This window comes from Rhamphochromis longiceps, linkage group LG3 (genome assembly GCF_057381845.1).
Source record: "Rhamphochromis longiceps isolate RC_006_pf linkage group LG3, R_longiceps_female_GT1.1, whole genome shotgun sequence".
NCBI lineage: Eukaryota > Metazoa > Chordata > Actinopteri > Cichliformes > Cichlidae > Rhamphochromis > Rhamphochromis longiceps.
In genome coordinates, this window is record NC_140559.1 from 39,614,993 (window position 1) to 39,635,165 (window position 20,173).

The following is a 20,173-nucleotide window of genomic DNA, read 5'->3' on the forward strand; positions in this document are numbered from 1 at the left end:
AACGCTCATGTTGTCTTCACCTCAGTTTCACAAGAGATACCACAGAGTGAGATTTACACAGCACTTTTCTAGTTTTAATGACTGTTAAAAGTTAAAACTTCAAGCTACAAGCAGTTTATACTGTACAATTTAAGAACTTCAAATTTCACAGCAATTCTATTATCACCAGATAACCTGAGATGCACCTTCCTATTTTTATGCAGTACAAATATGATAGAGATGAGCTAAACAGCTTCTGTTGAGGAGCTAAATAAAGGCCTTTTATAACTTAGTTAAGCAGAGGCTGAAACACAGTTGATAATGTGTCTCAAACTGCCTGGATCAGTCATATCAGATAGACAAGTGCTACATTTAGAGTTTTGCAGCAGATAAATTCTTTGCTGTGTTTTTTTTTTTTTTTTTGCTTTTGGCAGAAAAGGAAGTCTTTGACATGCAGGAGTATACTGAGTATACAGGAGAAGTTTGTCTAATCTAGCTACTGGGGACAGTATGCAGTGACTATGTATGCATCCCAAGTGTTTGCATAGATTCTATGCAAACACTTGGGATGCATACATAGAATGTCCCGAGTTGTACTGTCCCATGTCTTACGGTGTGTTCACACTGAACGCAATAGACGCGAACAAAACGCGCTAGACACCCTTAATTTGACGCGTGCACATTCGCACTTCGACGCGTGTCCAATGCGAATCAATCGCGCATCAAAATATGCAATACACACATGAAGATTAGTCACAGTTCTCACAAGTTGATTCTCAAAGTGCAAACCTTTGTAGATTGCAAAACGTAAAAGTATTATTATGCAGCGTTTTGTCTTCACATGCCTGCCACTTTCGTGCGCCTTCTTCCCTCCTGGTGCAGGTGTGTATTTCCAAATGAAGGTATTAGTTATGGATGTTTTTGTGCTGTTTTTTCTATTGGACGTGATGGTTATCAAAACCAAACATGATAAATTTGGCAAGCGCAGGAAACATGACACGGAGGAGGTTTGTCAACCAGGCTGCAGAATGCAATGCTGTATTGTGCAATAAAAAAATCAGCGAAAAAGCAAAGCAGTGACGGATGAACAGCGGAACCACTGTGTGCTGTTTATTAATAAACAATAAAATATATTCCTACATGACAACATCTTTCTGCTTTTATGCAAAAGCAGAAAGGTATTTGTACATCAGTGGCAAAATAGCGGTGGCTTGCTAGGTTTTGTGCGGCATCCCCAGGTCAGTCAAAAATTTCAAAAGGGATATGAATGAACTTACCAGGTTGCCCGATCTCTTCACATATCTTTCTCCAAGCTCGGTCCTTTTTATTCCTGTCTTGGTACACAAAGCAGCTGGTGTCGTACAGCTCCAGGTGGTTTGCTACAGTGCTGATTAGCCTTTCCTCCATATTGAATGAAGTATGAAGGGCTTTGGCTGGATCTGCCCCTTTGACCTAGGTAAGGGCCACGTCACCAGGCTCCTGATTGGTTGTCGCTGCGCGAATTGACGCTGGAGTTCAGATTTTTCCAACTCGAGCGGTAGACGCAAAACGTGCGTATGCACAAAATGCAACACAAAAACTGACGCGCTGCTTTGACGTGCTGCTTTGACGTGCGTTTCACGCGTTTTTGCATTTTCGCGACGCAAATCTGCTTCCGAATTTTCGCGGGACCCGCAATTGCGTGTCATCGCGCTTCTACATTGACTTTACATGTAAACCTGATGCTCTGATCGCGTCTATCGCCTTCGGTGTGAACACACCGTTAAAGTCTGCATACTGCTGAAAAGTCGGGTGAGTGGAGTCCAGATTATCGCCCCCGGTATCGGGGGCAAAAAGGAGGCGACCACGTTTAATCGGTTATAACACAGGGTGAGAAATATAAGTCCAGACATGTGTGGTATCCACAGAAACCTCTGAATCTCAGCTAAAATCTCATATAAACCATTTCTACAACCACCAAACACACCGAAAACAAGCCATGATTAAACGAGCAGTTACGTAAATGCGCAGAAGTCTGCTAAACAAACAAAACCGAACAAGAAATTCTTCAAACTTAATGTAATCGGCTAAAGAAAGGTTAGTTAGCTTCCAGAGCTATCACTGACTCCACACGCCAACTTTCACCACGCTCTGACCAAAATTCACTGAATGAGCCGCAAAAGAAGACCACAAAAACACATAGCGGCGCAAATGCGCTAAGACAGAAATTGGCTTACCATCCCAATTTCCTCCGTTATTTTCGCCAGTAGCTGGTAGCCACGTGATTATCAGTAGTTACCAAAGGAGCTTGCAAAGAAAAGCGTCTGGACTTCTTTAAGTTACTTGTAGACGTTTCACCTCTCATCCGAGAAGCTTCTTCAGTTCTAAGGTCAAATGCTGGAGAGTCCCAGATATAAACCTAGTGGGAATACAAAAGGACAAAAGCACCCCCTGATGATCCTCTAATCGCCTGAGCCAAGGTGTGAAACTGGGTGTGGGTCCCAATCAGCCAGAGTTTCGGGTGAGTTCATTGTGAAACCTGGCCCCACCTTATCATGCGAATTCCTGAGATCAGATGGCCCAGGATGTGAGTGGGCGTTAAGGCGTCTGGGAAGGGATCTCAAAACAGGATTATAGATGGCAGAGAGTTGGTGTCGTAAACCCCCGCCTCTGTTCAAAGATGGTCGCTCACAGTGGACATAGATGGCTTCTTTCACTCCTCTTTCAAACCATCTGTCCTCTCTGTCCAAAATGTGAACATTGGCATCCTCGAAAGAGTGTCCTTTATCCTTAAGATGCAGATGGACTGCTGAGTCTTGTCCTGTGGAGGTGGCTCTTCTATGTTGTGCCATGCGCTTGTGAAGTGGCTGTTTGGTCTCTCCAATGTAGAGGTCTGGGCATTCCTCGCTGCACTGTACAGCATACACCACATTGTTAAGTCTGTGTTTTGGCGTTTTATCTTTCGGGTGAACCAGTTTTTGTCTGAGCGTGTTGCTGGGTCCAGACGCTTTTCTTTGCAAGCTCCTTTGACTACGATGACCTGGATGACTGAGAACCTTCACAGACATCAGTAGTTACCATGCCTACCTAGCCGCATGAGTGCCGTTTTCAGTCAACAACCTCCATTTTAGACACACCTACAGACACGTGACTGGACAGACGCCACATACAGTAAATTTGGGCCCACATGGGTTTTGGCATTGCAACGTCCGATTGGTTGAAGTGACGTGAACGTGGCATCATTACTGTCATTCTATTGGCTCAAACGATTAAAAAGATGTGTCAATCATGCAAATTGACCAAAAGTAACCAAAGTTACAGCCCCTCAGAGTTTAAAGGGCCAGAGACCAATTAAACGCTCCATGCGCTAGGCAGTAAAGGGCCATTGCCATGTAAATGTGTGGTAAATTCTTCAAATATATATTTTTTAAAAAAAGCATTTTTAGGCCTAAAATGTATTAATTTCTGCTCTTTAATACCTAAAAAAAATCAACTGGCATGGTGTCCAGTTGTGTGCCAAAATTGGACATTTTTGTACAAGGTGTGGATATTCATGTATTGACAGTGCTGTAATGTTTCACTGTTTCACTTTAGAAACATAAATCTTTGCACAGATGATGTTTATATTTTGGTTACTGAATTTCTGAAATGAAATGTGAACTGAGGCATATTTTTAAAAGGGTTATATGCTAAAAATTTAAAAAGAAATTACAGTCTCAGTAACTTTCTCAGTAACTTTGACACAGTAATATCTGCTTCAATATTTACACCTCTGATGAAATTTCACAAGTGTTAGCTTTATTTTGATACCAAGATTGTAAGGACAGAGTTTGTTATTGCAAAGAAATAATCAATTAAATTTGGGAATTACATTTTCGAGCAGGAAACTCAGAAACCCCCTTGGGGCTTAAGAGGTTAAATTTTACACCCTTCTGTCACCTTCATGGACAAAAACTGAAAACGCACAAAATCTGCCATAAATAAAATTGGCAGACAAGAATATATTTTTGTCTTTTTTTCATTAAGTTCTTAATCAACTTGAGATCTTTTCAAAATGATCAAATATTAAGAGATTTCCAGCAATTTTCAGATGATTTAAGATATTTTAAAATGACAGTTTAAACATTTTAATTATTAATTGTTTGTTGAAGTGTTTATTTTGCATATAATACATAGTAGGGGCAAGGGACACTGGTGGTGATCCGAGTCTTGGACATGTCAAAGATCAGCAACAAAAATGATTTGATTGTAATGTTATTGTTTTGTGAAGTGCAATGGAGAATAATGCCCTGTTCATGTCCACTGAAACCACTTTTTTTAATCTCTCCGCCAACACGGTATAAAACAATGCATTCTGTATTGTCAGCTTTTAATTTTAAGGAAAAGCATTTGACATTTTTTTTACTGTATTCTACCAGATTGAACCATTTTGCTACTGTAGGCCAATGCATGAAATTCTTGTATATTTGTCAGTTATATTATGGAGCCGTGTGTGTGTGAAACAATTTTCAAATCAATAGTTCAGATTAGTGTACAGTGTTTGCTGTAAGTGCCCATTTATTTCAATTATACATTAAGTTTTATAATAAAGAGTTGAATTTATATTTTAATGTGTTCAAGTATGTTTAGTAATTTATATTTTAGTAATTTAGTAAGTTCCATTAAGAGGGACCCAACATATTTAAACATTTTTAAAAGTAACGCGATAGTTACTTTTCCTGGTAATTAGATATATTGTGATAATATTGTGACTCAGTTACTAACTTAGTTACTTTTTTGAAGAAGTAACTAGTAACTATAACTGATTACTTTTTCAAAGTAACTTGCCCAACACTGCTTACAGGACAGACACAATAAACATATGATTTAAAGAATATAATGCTGGACATTAAACAGAATATAAAGTATAAAGTATTTAATATGAGCTCAAATGTAAACATATACAGCAGTAATATTAATGCATCATGTGTAGTGACGTGTTTTCAAAGTGTTTGATTGCATTTTTTAAAAAAAGGAATAGTTTGAAAACTTCCTACACCACTTGCCATTATTAGCTGATAGTAAATAATTGGTGGTAACATAGTAGATATTTGTCTAACTATAGAATAATATTTTACAATTCTTCAGCCACTTAGTAGTGCCGAAGGTGAAGATTTCCATGTTGAGTGTAGCCAGACAGAGAAAATGATGTGTTTTTATTAGATCAAATTTAACTTGAAAATTGGTAAACAGTGAAGGAAGGTTTTTGTGCAACTGTATTGTAAAATAGCATACCATTAAATGCACTTGTCACCAGCATCAATTACAACTTAAATGAAAAAGGAAAGAGAAATTCTGAAGGTTTTCCCATGTTGTGCAAGATTATGAGGAATAAATATCGGGAGTTATTTCTGAACAGCCTGCAGAGCTGTCCACAGCACAGATCAGGGTCATGATGCTCCCTGCTCTCTTATCTGCTATCAGTGAGGCCCAAGGTCTATATACTGTTCAGGTTGCAGTGTAAAACATATGTAAGGGCACTCATACTACAGCTAAAGCTAGTATGATTCTCTTACTCTTTGTTCCCTTGTGATACAAGTTTAGTAAGGTTATTAATAAATAGTTATATTATGGTGCATGACCCGCACTGAGTGTTGGGGCCACTTAACTGAAGCCCCTGCATCATTTTAGCCTTGTCACACTCTGCTATGATATCAGAAAGATATAAACATGAATGAAGTACATATTTAGTGGGGCTGATCGTCTTTTCCATCTGATGTACCAGTGAATTAGTCATCTGTGGTCTTAGAAAATTGAGCAACCATGGCTTTGTTCACTGCTACTGTACTGTGGAGTACACCCAGCACAGACACACGCACACACAGGCAGGTATAGCCAACTTCCACGTTTATTGATATATTTGTATTTTGACAGCTGACTCAGTCGCACCGTCTGACAGCTCGAGCCCAGCTGATCTCTCCTGGCCGCTCCTCCTCGTCTCACTATAAACACAGCGGAGGAGACCATCATCAGTCCATAAACAATATCAGCTGTTCTTACCGGCCTCGCGGCGCCGCCCCGTTGAGCCTTCCGCTCCACTCCTCCCCTGCAGCTGCGCCCGGGGCCACGCCTCCGCCACATGTACATGTATGATCAAAGATTGACACTGACTTAAAATACAATGAAAAACCACACTTATCCCTCATGAAAGAGCCAGAAGCACAGAACAATTCAATATACTGATTACCACTTTATTTGCAAATGCATTGTAAATTTGAATTAAAAAAATAGACATGAAATGCATGATACATTCAAATCCATACAGTATGTATGAATACTGTAAGTATTCTTCATTACTTTTGGGATAATGTAGAAGATCTTATGTGTAAAAATATTCTCATTGTATGTACTGTAACACAGCAACAGCTGAATTTAAAGCCACATTTCACTACATACACTACATATAACACCTTCCAAACTTTCTGTTGTGACATGAAATGTGATACAAAAGTTTTAATAAAAAAATATTGGATTATAAAGAACATGAATACTTAATGTAGTAAAAGAAAACATTAACTCTATATTGTATTGTTTAACATGATTTCTAACTGTTACGGTCCTGGGTCAGTGACCCAGTGTTTTCTGTTTGTATTATTATTCCTTGATTTCATGTGTTGTTGCGGGTCTCTTGGTTTTGGTTTCTGTCTTAAGTATTCCTGGCTCCTTAGTTCTTTAGTTTTTTCTGAGTTCTAGTTCTTAGGTTTTGGTTCTGCGAGTCCCAGTTTTTTGCCCTGTGTGTCTATCGTTGTGTGAGTTCTTGTGCCATGCTTGCCCTTGTGTTTTGTGTCGTTATGTTTATCGGGTTTATCAGGTTTGTTCTTATGTTTGTTCTGTTTTTGACTTATGCCTGCAATAAAGCAGTGGACCTTGAGTTTAAGTTCTGCCTCTACGAGTCTGCATACTGGGTCCTGCCTGCCTGCCACGCAGCCTTATGATGACACTAACTTATTGTACAATGTTAGGGAGAAAATCACAAACATTTAAAATGAAAACACTGGCACAGTCATTGCATGAAAATATCATTAATGAACCTTTTAGAAATTTGCCTCCCTTAGAACGTGATTTAATAATGTTTGCGTCATCAAAACATTCCTACTGATATTTCAATTAATTTTTTTTTACATCAAAGAGAAGTTAAAACATATATAATATAAAAACAAAACATCAGAGAAACATTTATAAAACATATTTCAGATGTTTAGCTATAATGTTATACCTAAATACTTCACCAGAAAACCTTATTTTATATTTGTGCCCATAGATTGTAACTTGATGGTCCATGAATGGTGGGAAATATGGGGGAATGGGACGTGACAAAGGTCTGATGGTTGAGAATGACAATTAGACTTCAGTTATGAGGAAAGGAGAAACTCAAACTATTGTCACTTCTCATAGCTCACCCAGTTTGGGTAGAAAGAATTGGACCCACTGCACCCACATCACACCCAAATTCCTTCCAAGCCATAGAAAATATGATGAAGCATATCTTGTCTTTGGCTTCACCTGGACAACGAAGATTTTCTTGTAAAACAAAAGGGGGTCTAGAAAAAAAAGTTTGGGAACCACTGAGTTATAGGAAAGGAGATGCTCAAACTACTGTCACTTCTCATAGCTCACCCACTTTCGATAGAAAGAATCACTTCCACAAGAAGGAGCCACTGGACCTACAGCACACAGGTCACCCAGCTTCATATAGAGCAAGGGCGGTAAAGCACAGATAAATTAATAAATTCACAATTCCAGATACATTCTGCTTTAAATGAGCACATTAGATGAATGCTCTCTTCCAGTGGATTCATGAACAACACTGAACTTCTGTAAAATATATTCAAATATACTCTCAGTATGAAACAGCTCTGCAGTTCATTATTATTATAGGTGTGATCACATTCTTGTGATTACAATATTAATTAAATAAAAAAAAACATTAGATTAAAATAATAATATTAGTATTGATATTATTAATAATAATAATCACTGTTACGTTCTAATCACGGCTTCCACAATCTATATATTAAAGTTGATACTGTACCATTTTGAGTATTTCCAGAGCCTCTGATTGTTTCATAGACAGAACGATCACCTACAAGTCAGAGAAAATGATTCACCACATAATGTAAACACAAGTATTCTTGTCAATAACATTTATATTAAGTTAAGATAAGCTTTCATGTCAGTGTAAGCACAAACATACATTGAAATTGGAAATTTTATTATTACTTAGAAATGCTGTACATGTTTAAATGTTGTTATTGTCTTAGCTTTGTTTAATTCAACAGTGTTAAAGCTGCAGCAGAGAAAAGCATCAGGATATTTTAAACAAGATAAAAAACTAACCATGAATGAGAGAGGAGTAGACTTGTTGTTGATTTTCATCCTGACTCACCCTCTGCTCATCGGCAGAACCTTTATTAAAAATTCAAAATAAGACACTAACGTTCACATAGTTTATTATGTTTTATACAATATTGTGAACAGTTTTCAGTTTTGGAATGTTGCATCTCCATATTTAAATATTTTAAAGAGTAAAATATGTAATACCAGAAGAAAAAAAAGTCTCACATTTCTTTCTGTAGACCTTTTTGTACAGGAACAGGAACAGGAGGAAAATAAATATGATTCCAGGAATGAGTCCAGTGATCATCAGAACAGGAAATGGAGAACTCAGCACAGCTATTGCAAATAAGGAAAATGAACTGTTAACTTTATTAAACATAAGCGAATTGCACAAAGTCAGAGTTAAGTCTTAAAAGTAAACTCTAATTTAAATATATAACAATATTATATAACCTCTTCACTGAATTTGGCACACTTGACAACCTTTTAAACACTGGCACCACTTGCTGTAAATAACAGTCATGGTTCCTTTTAGGTTTGTCAAGTGATTTATGTTTGTGTTGTGTTCTCTGTTTTTAGTATTTGTATTTTTGCGATATTATTTTACCTGCCCAGTGTCACTTTTGTATATTTATCTTGTATTTCAGGTCTGATACTTCATATGGCTTCTTTATAATTTATTTTGGGATGGGAAATGGGACATACAGTGGCTTGCAAAAGTATCCGCCCCCCTTGAACTTTTCCACATTTTGTCACATTACAGCCACAAACAGGAATCAATTTTATTGGAATTCCACGTGAAAGACCAATACAAAGTTTTACAAATAAATAACTGAAAAGTGGGGTGTGCGTAATTATTCAGCCCCCTGAGTCAATACTTTGTAGAACCACCTTTTGCTGCAATTACAGCTGCCAGTCTTTTAGGGTCTGTCTCTACCAGCTTTGCATATCAGCGACTGAAATTCTTGCCCATTCTTCTTTGCAAAACAGCTCCAGCTCAGTCAGATTAGATGGACAGCGTTTGTGAACAGCAGTTTTCAGATCTTGCCACAGATTCTCGATTGGATTTAGATCTGGACTTTGACTGGGCCGTACTAACACATGGATATGTTTTGTTTTAAACCATTCCATTGTTGCCCTGGCTTTATGTTTGGGGTCGTTGTCCTGCTGGAAGGTGAACCTCCGCCCCAGTCTCAAGTCTTTTGCAGACTCCAAGAGGTTTTCTTCCAAGATTGCCCTGTATTTGGCTCCATCCATCTTCCCATCAACTCTGACCAGCTTCCCTGTCCCTGCTGAAGAGAAGCACCCCCAGAGCATGATGCTGCCACCACCATATTTGACAGAGGGGATGGTGTGTTCAGAGTGATGTGCAGTGTTAGTTTTCTGCCACACATAGCGTTTTGCATTTTGGCCAAAAAGTTCAATTTTGGTCTCATCTGACCAGAGCACCTTCTTCTACATGTTTGCTGTGTGGCTTGTGGCAAACTGCAAACGGGACTTCTTATGGTTTCCACAGATTCTCGTTTGGATTTAGACACCAGACAGGTCAGGGATAAAGTTATTGAGAAATTTAAAGCAGGCTTAGGCTACAAAAATATTTCCTAAGCCTTGAACATCCCACGGAGCACTGTTCAAGTGATCATTCAGAAATGAAAGGAGTGTGGCACAACTGTAAACCTACCGAGACAAGGCTGTCCACCTAAACTCACAGGCCGAACAAGGAGAGCGCTGATCAGAAATGCAGCCAAGAGGCCCATGGTGACCAGTGTTGCCAACTTAGCGACTTTGTCGCTATATTTAGCGAGTTTTCAGACCCCCTTAGCGACTTTTTTTGTAAAAAGCGACTAGCGACAAATCTGGCAACTTTTTCTGGTGTTATTGGAGCCTTATTTATGATGACTTTTTGACGTGAAAACGCGTATCGCTCTTACTCTCAATAAGCAGCGGGTGCTGCCATGGGTACCTCACCCGTGCCAAAGCGCTCACAGGTGGAGGATAGTCCTCCCCCAGCTGCTATCAGGGCAGGAGACGTTCACACCTGTGAGTCCAAACTGCAAATGAATCGCGCATGAGCGAAGCCGCTGCTCCCGCACTGACTGTAACGCAGTCAGTTCTTTTACTGTTATGTTGTTTTATGGGCCACAAGGTTTAAAACTACTTATAAACACACACAAAGTAACTCCACCAGAGTTCCTATTTTGGGTCACTTTTTCCGGCTCAAGCCCGGATAAAGGAGCAGGGTTGGAATTGTGACATTAAAAAAACAATAATTGCCAAAAGACATTAATTATAAATGCATCTAAGACGTTTTTTACTGACTTTATCTCTCTTCCACGATGTTATTTCTCTGTCCAACAGCGTAGGTTACAATTACATTATCATGACCAATTATGCAAATTAGGTGATGACGTCAATTAGTGACAGCTAGTGACTTAGCGATTTTCCTTACTGAGGAGTTGGCAACACTCATGGTGACTCTGGACGAGCTGCAGAGATCTACAGCTCAGGTGGGGGAATCTGTCCATAGGACAACTATTAGTCGTGCACTGCACAAAGTTGGCCTTTATGGAAGAGTGGCAAGAAGAAAGCCATTGTTAACAGAAAACCATAAGAAGTCTCGTTTGCAGTTTGCCACGAGCCATGTGGGGGACACAGCAAACATGTGGAAGAAGGTGCTCTGGTCAGATGAGACCAAAATTGAACTTTTTGGCCAAAATGCAAAACGCTATGTGTGGCGGAAAACTAACACTGCACATTACTTTGAACACACCATCCCCTCTGTCAAATATGGTGGTGGCAGCATCATGCTCTGGGGGTGCTTCTCTTCAGCAGGGACAGGGAAGCTGGTCAGAGTTGATGGGAAGATGGATGGAGCCAAATACAGGGCAATCCTGGAAGAAAACCTCTTGGAGTCTGCAAAAGACTTGAGACTGGGGCGGAGGTTCACCTTCCAGCAGGACAACGACCCTAAACATAAAGCCAGGGCAACAATGGAACGGTTTAAAACAAAACATATCCATGTGTTAGAATGGCCTAGTCAAAGTCCAGATCTAAATCCAATCGAGAATCTGTGACAAGATCTGAAAAATGCTGTTCACAAACGCTGTCCATCTAATCTGACTGAGCTGGAGCTGTTTTGCAAAGAAGAATGGGCAGGAATTTCAGTCTCTAGATGTGCAAAGCTGGTAGAGACATACCCTGAAAGACTGGCAGCTGTAATTGCAGCAAAAGGTGGTTCTAGTATTGACTCAGGGGGCTGAATAATTACGCACACCCCACTTTGCAGTTATTTATTTGTAAAAAATGTTTGGAATCATGTATGATTTTTGTTCCACTTCTCACGTGTACACCACTTTGTATTGATCTTTCACGTGGAATTCCAATAAAATTGCTTCATGTTTGTGGCTGTAATGTGACAAAATGTGGAAAAGTTCAGCCGAATACTTTTGCAAGCCACTGTAAATGAGCTCAGCTTCTGTGTACAGTAATAATCGAATATCACACTAGATTTGACGCCAGGCGACTGTGGAATGGACTGCGCTGCATCACTGAGAACAAGAACGAAAACAGGCAGTGTTCAGCCCACCGCATCTCTCACAGACGAGCTTAACAACTTCTACGCTCGTTTTGATGCAGACAACAAAAAGCAGATCCTCTTCCCTCAGGAAGACAGTGAGGCTGTAACTCTAACACTCAAAACAGAAGATGTGAGATGGTCAATCCTCACAAAGCTGTTCCTTTGACAGGTGTTACAGGAGTCTGTCTGCTCAGACTACAAGACTTAAAAACAGTTTTTACCACCAAGCCATTCGACACCTCAACCACAACACTTAAACACACACAACACACTCAACAGGAGACAGAAACTGTCCTACAATTTCACAGGTACATACTACACTCTGCACTGGTCACCTCATTTTTATTAGTATTTTCATAAAAATAAAAACCCTTATTCCATGCAATACTGTACTAACTGCCACTCAAAAATGTTGTACTGCTCAGTTTCACTCCTGCCACTTTATCCCCATCCCAAACTGAAACTGATTTGTCTGTGAGTCCTTAATAAACTGGCCACTCTTTAGGGTGTTTTATTATCTTAATATGCTAGCCTCCTGTTGTAGCTGTCTGCAGGTGACTGGGGGTGCTGAGGATGGTAGCAATAATCACAGTCACAGAGTAGCATTATTTTTGATGTTCTTTCTTGATCATTGCTTCTTGTTAAATATATATATAGATACACACACACACACACACACACACACACACACACACACACACACACACACACACACACACACACACACACACACACACACACACTCACATATCTCTCTCTTTCTCTCTCTCTGTGTGTGTGTGTGAATGTATATTTCAAACTAAATTACTGAACTCACAGGTTATCTCAATGGTGACATCATCACTTATATCAGTGTAGTAAACTGGGTTTCCTCTTGTTCCTCTGCAGCTGTAGATTCCTCCTTCAGATACTCTGATATCTCTGTTTTGTTGATCTCTGATTTGACCTTCAGAGGTTGTTTGGGTTCGTCTGAACCACTCATATTTCCATCCATCAGAGCTCTGCACAGAGCAGGTCAGTGTCACACTGCCCCCTACTGGTATGATTGTTGTTCCTGCTGTCAGTGTGGCCCTGGGTTTATCTGCTGTTGTGATAGAGGAAGAAAAATAAATAAATATCTGTGATTCGTTATAACAATACATGAACATTGAAAAACAATACAGTTTATATTTTTATTAGTTGATCTCTAAATGACCACAGCATAAATGTTTGTCTATTCTCTGTTGAAGGAAACACAATGATGCATTAAGATAAGATAAGATAAGATAAGATAACCTTTATTAGTCCCACACGTGGGAAATTTGTTTTGTCACAGCAGGAAGTGGACAGTGCAAAAGTTATGACGCAAAAATTAGAATACAATAAGAATAAATACAGTACACAGCTGTACAGAATAGAATAAAATAATATACTATATACAGTAGAATAAAATAGAATAAAAATATACAATAAGATAAAAATAGAATACGAAATTAAATGTCTCTTCCTCATGTTTTGGTTTAGATAACAGAAACATCTTCACTTTAAACTTCATGAAGCTTTTGATGTTTCTTATGTTTCTTATTTTCCTTTAGAAATGTAATTAAGTTGAATTTCATCCATAATTGCTGTTGTTAAAACTCACACACCTGCTAATGATAGATTACAGAGTCTGTGAGTATTGTAGCACTGACTTTACTGTGAACGAAGTAACAGGTACAGTGATCTTGGTTAAAGTTCAAGTTTCAGTGACAAATTGAATTAAATGTTCTCTATTTTATAATTCAGTTGAGTATTTGAACAGGGATCATATATTTGTGCTGTCGGTCACTGAAGACTTACCTAATACAGTTATAGAGACAGTATTACTGTTCTTTATATGACCTGAGCTCACCCTGCTACCAGAGCACTGATATTCACCACTGTAACCTGTAGATTTAATTTCAAATCTGAAGTCTTTGTCTGCGTTGTAGGGCACAAATTCTCGACCGTCCTTCTTGATTTCGTAATACCAGTCAGTGTCTTCTCCTTCATTCATGTCACATTTGAAGGTAACAAACTCTCCAATGAAAAAACTGGACGAGCTGGGTTCAATAGTTAGCACAGCATCTAGAATCCAACACAACCACACAGTTAACAATCTGATACACTTTTATGCATCTGTGACATACTGTTCATATATTGTTCATATATATATTTTACTATTCAAAACACAAACTGTGTTTATATTCATAAAATTATAAATTAGTGATGAACAATGAAATAAAAACAACAATGTGAAGTGCTTAAGACTGATAAAGCAGTTAAGATGAATCTTTACTGAATAAATAAAAAAGAAAGAAACAAGAAAAGTAAAACTTTTCAGTCACCTTGAACATGTCCAGTGCAGAGTAGCGTACAGAGCACTACAATAAAGAAAAAAAATGTCAGACATTATCAAATAAAAGACACTCAATATGTGTGTGTAGTTTGTCAATCATACAGATCATGGTAGTGTGTTTATGTCATACTTGAGTGTCTAAGGAGCTCGGTGAGAAAGTGACTGGACTTCTTTAGGTTTCCTGAAGGTGTTTCATATCTTTTCTGAGAAGCTTCTTCAGTTCTAAAACCAAATGGTGGAGAATCCCAGGTATTTAAACCCTAGTGGTGGAATCCCTTAACTCAATATTGATCCTGTGCCTCATCACATGAGCCAAGGTGTGAACAACAGTGTGGGTCATTGTCACTGGAGGTTTTTACTTTTCTTTCTTTTTTTTTTTAAATCTTGTCCTATCTGACAAGTCTTTGTAATGTGAAATACGATCTGAATAATTTTCTGTCAAACACAGCTATAAATTTTCTCCAAGCTCCCCTGGTTCATGTTTATTTGTTTATATTTTTTTCATACTTATTAGTGTTATTTCAGCTATAACATTCTATGTATCTATCTATCTATCTATCTATCTATCTATCTATATATTACTGTGGTGTGTGTGTGTGAGTGAGAGGCTGACAAGTCTGGTGTGTATGTTTCTGTGTCAAGAAATGTACTTGATAATGAGGGTAGGAAGTCACAATAACACGCAGACAGAGATGGGAGAACTGCGCTATTTTCAGCCCTCAAGACTACCGAAGACCTGAGAGGTTTCAAAATTATTTTGAGGCCTTGCTTCACCCTATTATGTGGCCTTCTGACAACACCTGATGCTAGATGGGAGTAGGGATTCAGGCTCCTCGGAAGGGATCTCAAAAATGCATTGTAGGTGGCAGACTGTAAGGGATGCCATGACTAGAGTTTAAATAGCTGCATTCCCCATGTTTTGGTTTTAGAACTGTAAAAACTTCTCGGTTGAGAGGTGAAACATCTCCACAAAACTTCAAGTTGTCTTCTTTCCAAGCTCTGTAGAAACTCAAATATCGTAGACACATGCCCAGAACTGATCAACCCATGGCGGAGAGCAGAGAGAGCATCAAAAGGGTAGAAAACCCAACACCAACCAACCCAGCTGTGAAGTTAACCTCATGGTAGTGAAACCTAACCAAAGAACGACAAAAGAAAAGAAAAAGAAAAAAAATGCCACTCTTCTCCCCTCTGTTCTTTTTCTTTTTTCATTTTCTGAGAGGCAGTGGGGAGGTAAGAGTGTACAGCCCTATCCGGCGGGGAGGTGTGGGATGCCAGATCAGGTGCCTCCCTTCTGTCTCTCCTCTCTCCTATCTTTTCTCTTTAGTCTTACTTCTCTCTATCACCTTTTCTATCCCTTTGAAGAAGTGAGGCTCCATAAATATTAAAGAGGTAAGTATTACTTCTTGTTTTACAGTGAATTGATGGAAGAAAATAAAATGTAGAAAAATAAACAGAAGAAAATAGAAGAGAAACAACAATATAACATAAACCAGTAACACACCCCAGGGCCTGATTAACCCTGGCAGGCCCTCCTTGGATGAGGGTGTCTAGTGATAATGGCCGAAACACCCGATGAATCCAAGGTCCACTACTGATGTCACAAAATTTTATTTTATAATCTAGCTCAGATCTCTAATCCCTAAACCTAACCAAGGAAGGTAAAAAAAATCTAAAAAATGGCAAAATAGCTTTTGATAAAAGACTGAAACACCCTGTTAAGTTGAGGCATACAATGATGTGTCTCTCTGGTAAAGTTTCCAGGCTGCCATCCCTCAAGACTTTCTCCATTTGAATGAATGCATAATCAGGGATTGTAACTTCTAGTCCTTTTATTGAATCATAAATGAAACACTTGGAGTTTTACTGGTGTCTACTATGATTTGTGACATTTTATATTACGATGTAATAAGCATCAAATTATCACTGATGGAGAAACAAACCTTTCTTAGATAAACGAAAGCAGCTCCACTCTGATCTGAGTCAGTGCACTAAAATCTAATCCAGTCTACAAACAACCATGTTGGTAACAAACATGAGAGTCGTCTGATCACATGACCTGAAATGGTACAAACGACTGATGCTCTGTTCTTCTTACTAAAACGTGTTTATGGATCAGTATGAATCAAACAATAGAAGTCAGTGATGTACTCACAGAATAGGCCCAGCTCACAGAGCAAAGTGGCTCCCATCCTCACATCCAGCAGTGACACGTCTGAAAACTTCTACAACTTTCTGTAAAGAGAGAGAGTGAAGCAGCAGCACAGCAGATACCAAAGAGCTGAGAAGGAAGCAAAGATTTTTTTCAACTTCTTCTCTCTGCTTCCTTCCTTTTCAACAGAACTAACACTCTTTAACAAGATCTGACCACAGCATGACGTGTTTATACTCTTTTATATTTATTTCAATTTTCATCTCTCCAGGGTGTATCCCACGTCTCATCCTAAAACAGCTTTGATCGGCTCCAAATCATCTGAGACGCTCAACTTTATAAACAGTTAAGAAAATATTTAAAATAAAGTATTTCATTACACTAATGCAGATTTTTTTTAACATGAAATTGTGGTTTGCTGATAAATTCACCCACATGACGTGAGCGAGGTCAAGCTAAACAGAAATAGTGTCGTTAACCAGAAGTGGACATGAGGCAAGAGGAAGTCTTTCCCCCTCTCTCAGATTATATCTCTGTTACTTTAAAAGTGCTGCTGTGTTTATGGTGATGTCAGCTGGGCTGAGTTGCTGAGGCTCATGGGTCATGGTTTTGAAATCAAATAAACTTTAAACATGTGACAAAGGTGTAAGTGTGACATGCTAAACTTCAATGCCACATCAGTGCCAAAGTTTCACACTTTGTACTTTATACTTTACAGAAGAAGAGGAAGAAAATGCAAAAAAAAAAGTAAAAGCACAATGTTGCTTCAGCCGCATTTACACCTGTTTATTTGTATTTATTTATTACTATTATTTTTAAATGGGTAACTACTATACACAGATCACAGCCACTTAGCAGTGGGTGTTTCCCCTTTTCACACTCTGAAAACATTTTAAGAGACAGAAGCTCAGGATGTCTTCAAATAACTCATCAGTTTCACAAGAGATACCACAGAGTGAGATTTAAGCTATGTCCAAACTAGCCTGGATAGAATTGAAAACGGCGTTTTTGTCTGAAAACGCTCCGCGTTTACACTATCGTTTTCAGTCGTTTTCACAGAGTTGTGCGTCCACATTGAAACGGCCTAAAACGCTTACCTTCCAGTAGTGTGCATGCGTGAAATGCAAGAAGATTCGGCCTGTCTAATTTCTGTCTGCCGTTTATTTACTTTCCAGTGTTGTGCCAAAAAGTGATTGTCTGCCAAAAACTGATTTCCAATGTTTCTGTGTATTTTTTATGTGTAATATCTTTACGTATGTTCGTAAAAAGACTTCGGTGAACAGGGTTTACAAAGGGGTTATATAGAGAATTAAAACAATATCTGTTTTTCAAGTATCTTTACAACTCTCTGCTATTGTACTTACATTATAACCAATCCGGTCCTTTATCCCCACTTAAAATATTTTTACAGAAATATTGTAATATTTGCTGCCATGTCTGCTGTCCTCTTGGCCAACTTACTCTTACAAAAGACATTTATAATGTTAATGAGATTTTTTTAACTGTATAAAGTCACTGCCAAAAACTGATTGCGGCTTCTACCTTGTTACACGAATGTTATTTGTGGCTCAAGATGACTTTATGTCATCCATGAGGGATGCATTTGACATATGTTTCACATATTATAGCCCAACAAGTTACTTATAGCAGTTTAAATACGAGCAATCAGTTTTTGGCAAATACCGGAAATCAGTTTTTGGCAGACAATCACTTTTTGGCACAACACCGGCTCATTGAAACATTGCGGCAAAATGTTGAGGAAAAGCAACACATTTTTTAAATGGACTAACAATGAGGTGGAGGTGCTGCTGCGAGTAACACAAAAGTAAAAGGTTTGAAGAAAAGCTATCTGGAGCATGTACAAACTGATATTAATCTTTAATAGGGATGTGAAAATTGAGAGCAGACAAAACAACTGCTGTATAATGCCCTCCGCTATCTTTGTTAAATTGGTCACATGACTGCATCACATGACTAAAATGCGTCATTGTTTTCGACAGTCTCAGTTTTCACTGTCCACACTGTGACGCAAATGCACCGTCTTCAAATTTATTCGTTTTCGAGAGCATTTTCAAAATGCTGCGTTTTTCCTTGGGGAAAACGCCATCTCAATGTGGACGGGAGGCCAAAACGGAGAGAAAACGATGTGGACGTAGCCTTACACAGCACTTTTCTAGTTTTAATGACTGTTAAAAGTTAAAACTGTGTAAATGTATGCATTTCAATAAAAAGACTGTAAGCAGAGGCCAGAGCTGGAGTCATCTGAGGTTGGGTGCAGAGCTTGCAGCTTGCAATTAAAAATAGGCTGAGCTTTAACTATCTTGCTTCGTTCACGGTGATAAGTCTCTGAACCAGCGGGGCCTGCGAGTGCAGACCTAACACACCTTAATGAAAAGAAAAAAGAAGTTCTGTAGGTTTTCCCATTTTGTGCAAGTTTATGAGGAATAAATATTTGGAGTTATCTCTGAACCTCCAGCCTTCAGAGCTAAGAACAGCTTAGGATCATGCTGCCCCCTGCTGGTGCAACTCTTTATCTGCTGTCAGTGAGGCTTGAGGTCATTGTAGTGTTCAGGTTGCAGTGTAAGGGCAGTCATACTACTGCTACAGTTTGATATAAGCTTGGTAAGGTTATTGATAACCTGCACTGAATGTTTGGGTCACTTAACTTAAGTACCTGCATCATTTTAGCCTTGTCACACTCTGCTATGATATCAGAAAGAAATAAACATAAATGAAGTACACATTTAGTGTGGCTGTTCTTCTCTTCCATCTGACGTACCAGTAAATACGTCCTCATTTGTCTTAGAAAACTGAGCAATCTTGTTGTCTTTGTTTATTGTTACATGCACGGTCAATCATCATTTCGTCATTTGCACTTAGAAACATATAATCATATATGCCTAGAGGTATATAATCGTTTCCATATTGATAGAATGCCTCATCCTTAGTAGGTCTTTAAGACTCTGTGTACCATGAGATGGTAGGACGTACACTTCTTTTCCTGAGTGTTCTGGCATACCTCACACACGTCCTAAGGTCATAAGAGAGATTGTATCTTCTCTCTCTGATATATACAGTGTTGGTCAAGTTACTTGAAAAAAGTAATCAGTAACTAATTACTGATTACTTCCCCAAAAAAGTAACCCCATTACTTTACTGATTACTTATTTTCAAAAGTAATTAATTACTTAGTTACTTAGTTACTTTTTTAAAACTTTTTTACACTCGCTTACTTCACTGTCATAAGACCTTCTCGCAAAAAATCACGGTTTTAGTAACGCAGAGTTCCTACGGGAAAGTAACGGTAATCTAATTACCGTTTTTGCAATAGTAATCCCTTACTTTACTCGTTACTTGAAAAAAGTAATCAGATTACAGTAATGCATTACAAGTAACGCGTAACTGCCCATCTCTGGATATATGCTATGGCAAACACATCTGTATCTGTTTAAGTAAAAGAGGCTTTTGTTTAGGGGAACTGCTGCACTCTCTGGCCCAGCTATCTTGGGAATCATTCACAGGGTCATATTCCTTGTGAATAGATAAACCTAACAACTCCAAAAATGAGTCCAGTGATCATCAGAACAAGAAATGAAGAACTGGATACAGCTACTGCAAATAAGGAAAAAGAACTGTTAACTTCAATAAACTGAACTGAACTTAGAAGCTGTTTTAATGTAGGAAACCAGGAAGAGTTGCAGGAGGCTTTGATGTTAGTAATACAGTGAGGTACTACATGCCCAGCTTCCAC

General features: G+C 38.6%; 1 protein-coding gene across 1 annotated transcript; it reads right to left on the reverse strand.

The window, feature by feature from the left end:
* Positions 1-5,616: 5,616 nt before the first annotated feature.
* LOC146674610 (uncharacterized) lies at positions 5,617-20,133 on the reverse strand. The gene is made up of 8 exons (XM_085397420.1): positions 16,426-20,133; positions 14,260-14,295; positions 13,733-13,999; positions 12,729-12,995; positions 8,560-8,670; positions 8,335-8,403; positions 8,030-8,080; positions 5,617-7,683 (listed from the first exon to the last, which is right to left on the reverse strand). The coding sequence occupies exons 1-8, from the start codon at positions 16,460-16,462 to the stop codon at positions 7,676-7,678; spliced, it is 846 nt and encodes a 281-aa protein (XP_085253546.1). The 5' UTR covers positions 16,463-20,133; the 3' UTR covers positions 5,617-7,675.
* Between the last annotated feature and the right edge of the window lie 40 nt (positions 20,134-20,173).

Excerpts from the sequence above, each read along its gene's own strand:
- LOC146674610 (XM_085397420.1), bottom strand. The coding sequence starts at position 16,462 with ATGGGAGCCACTTTGCTCTGTGAGCTGGGCCTATTCT. Across the intron at positions 14,000-14,259 it reads CTGCACTGGACATGTTCAAG|ATGCTGTGCTAACTATTGAA; the intron begins GTGACTGAAAAG and ends GTTGGATTCTAG. Across the intron at positions 12,996-13,732 it reads TGTCTCTATAACTGTATTAG|CAGATAAACCCAGGGCCACA; the intron begins GTAAGTCTTCAG and ends CTATCACAACAG.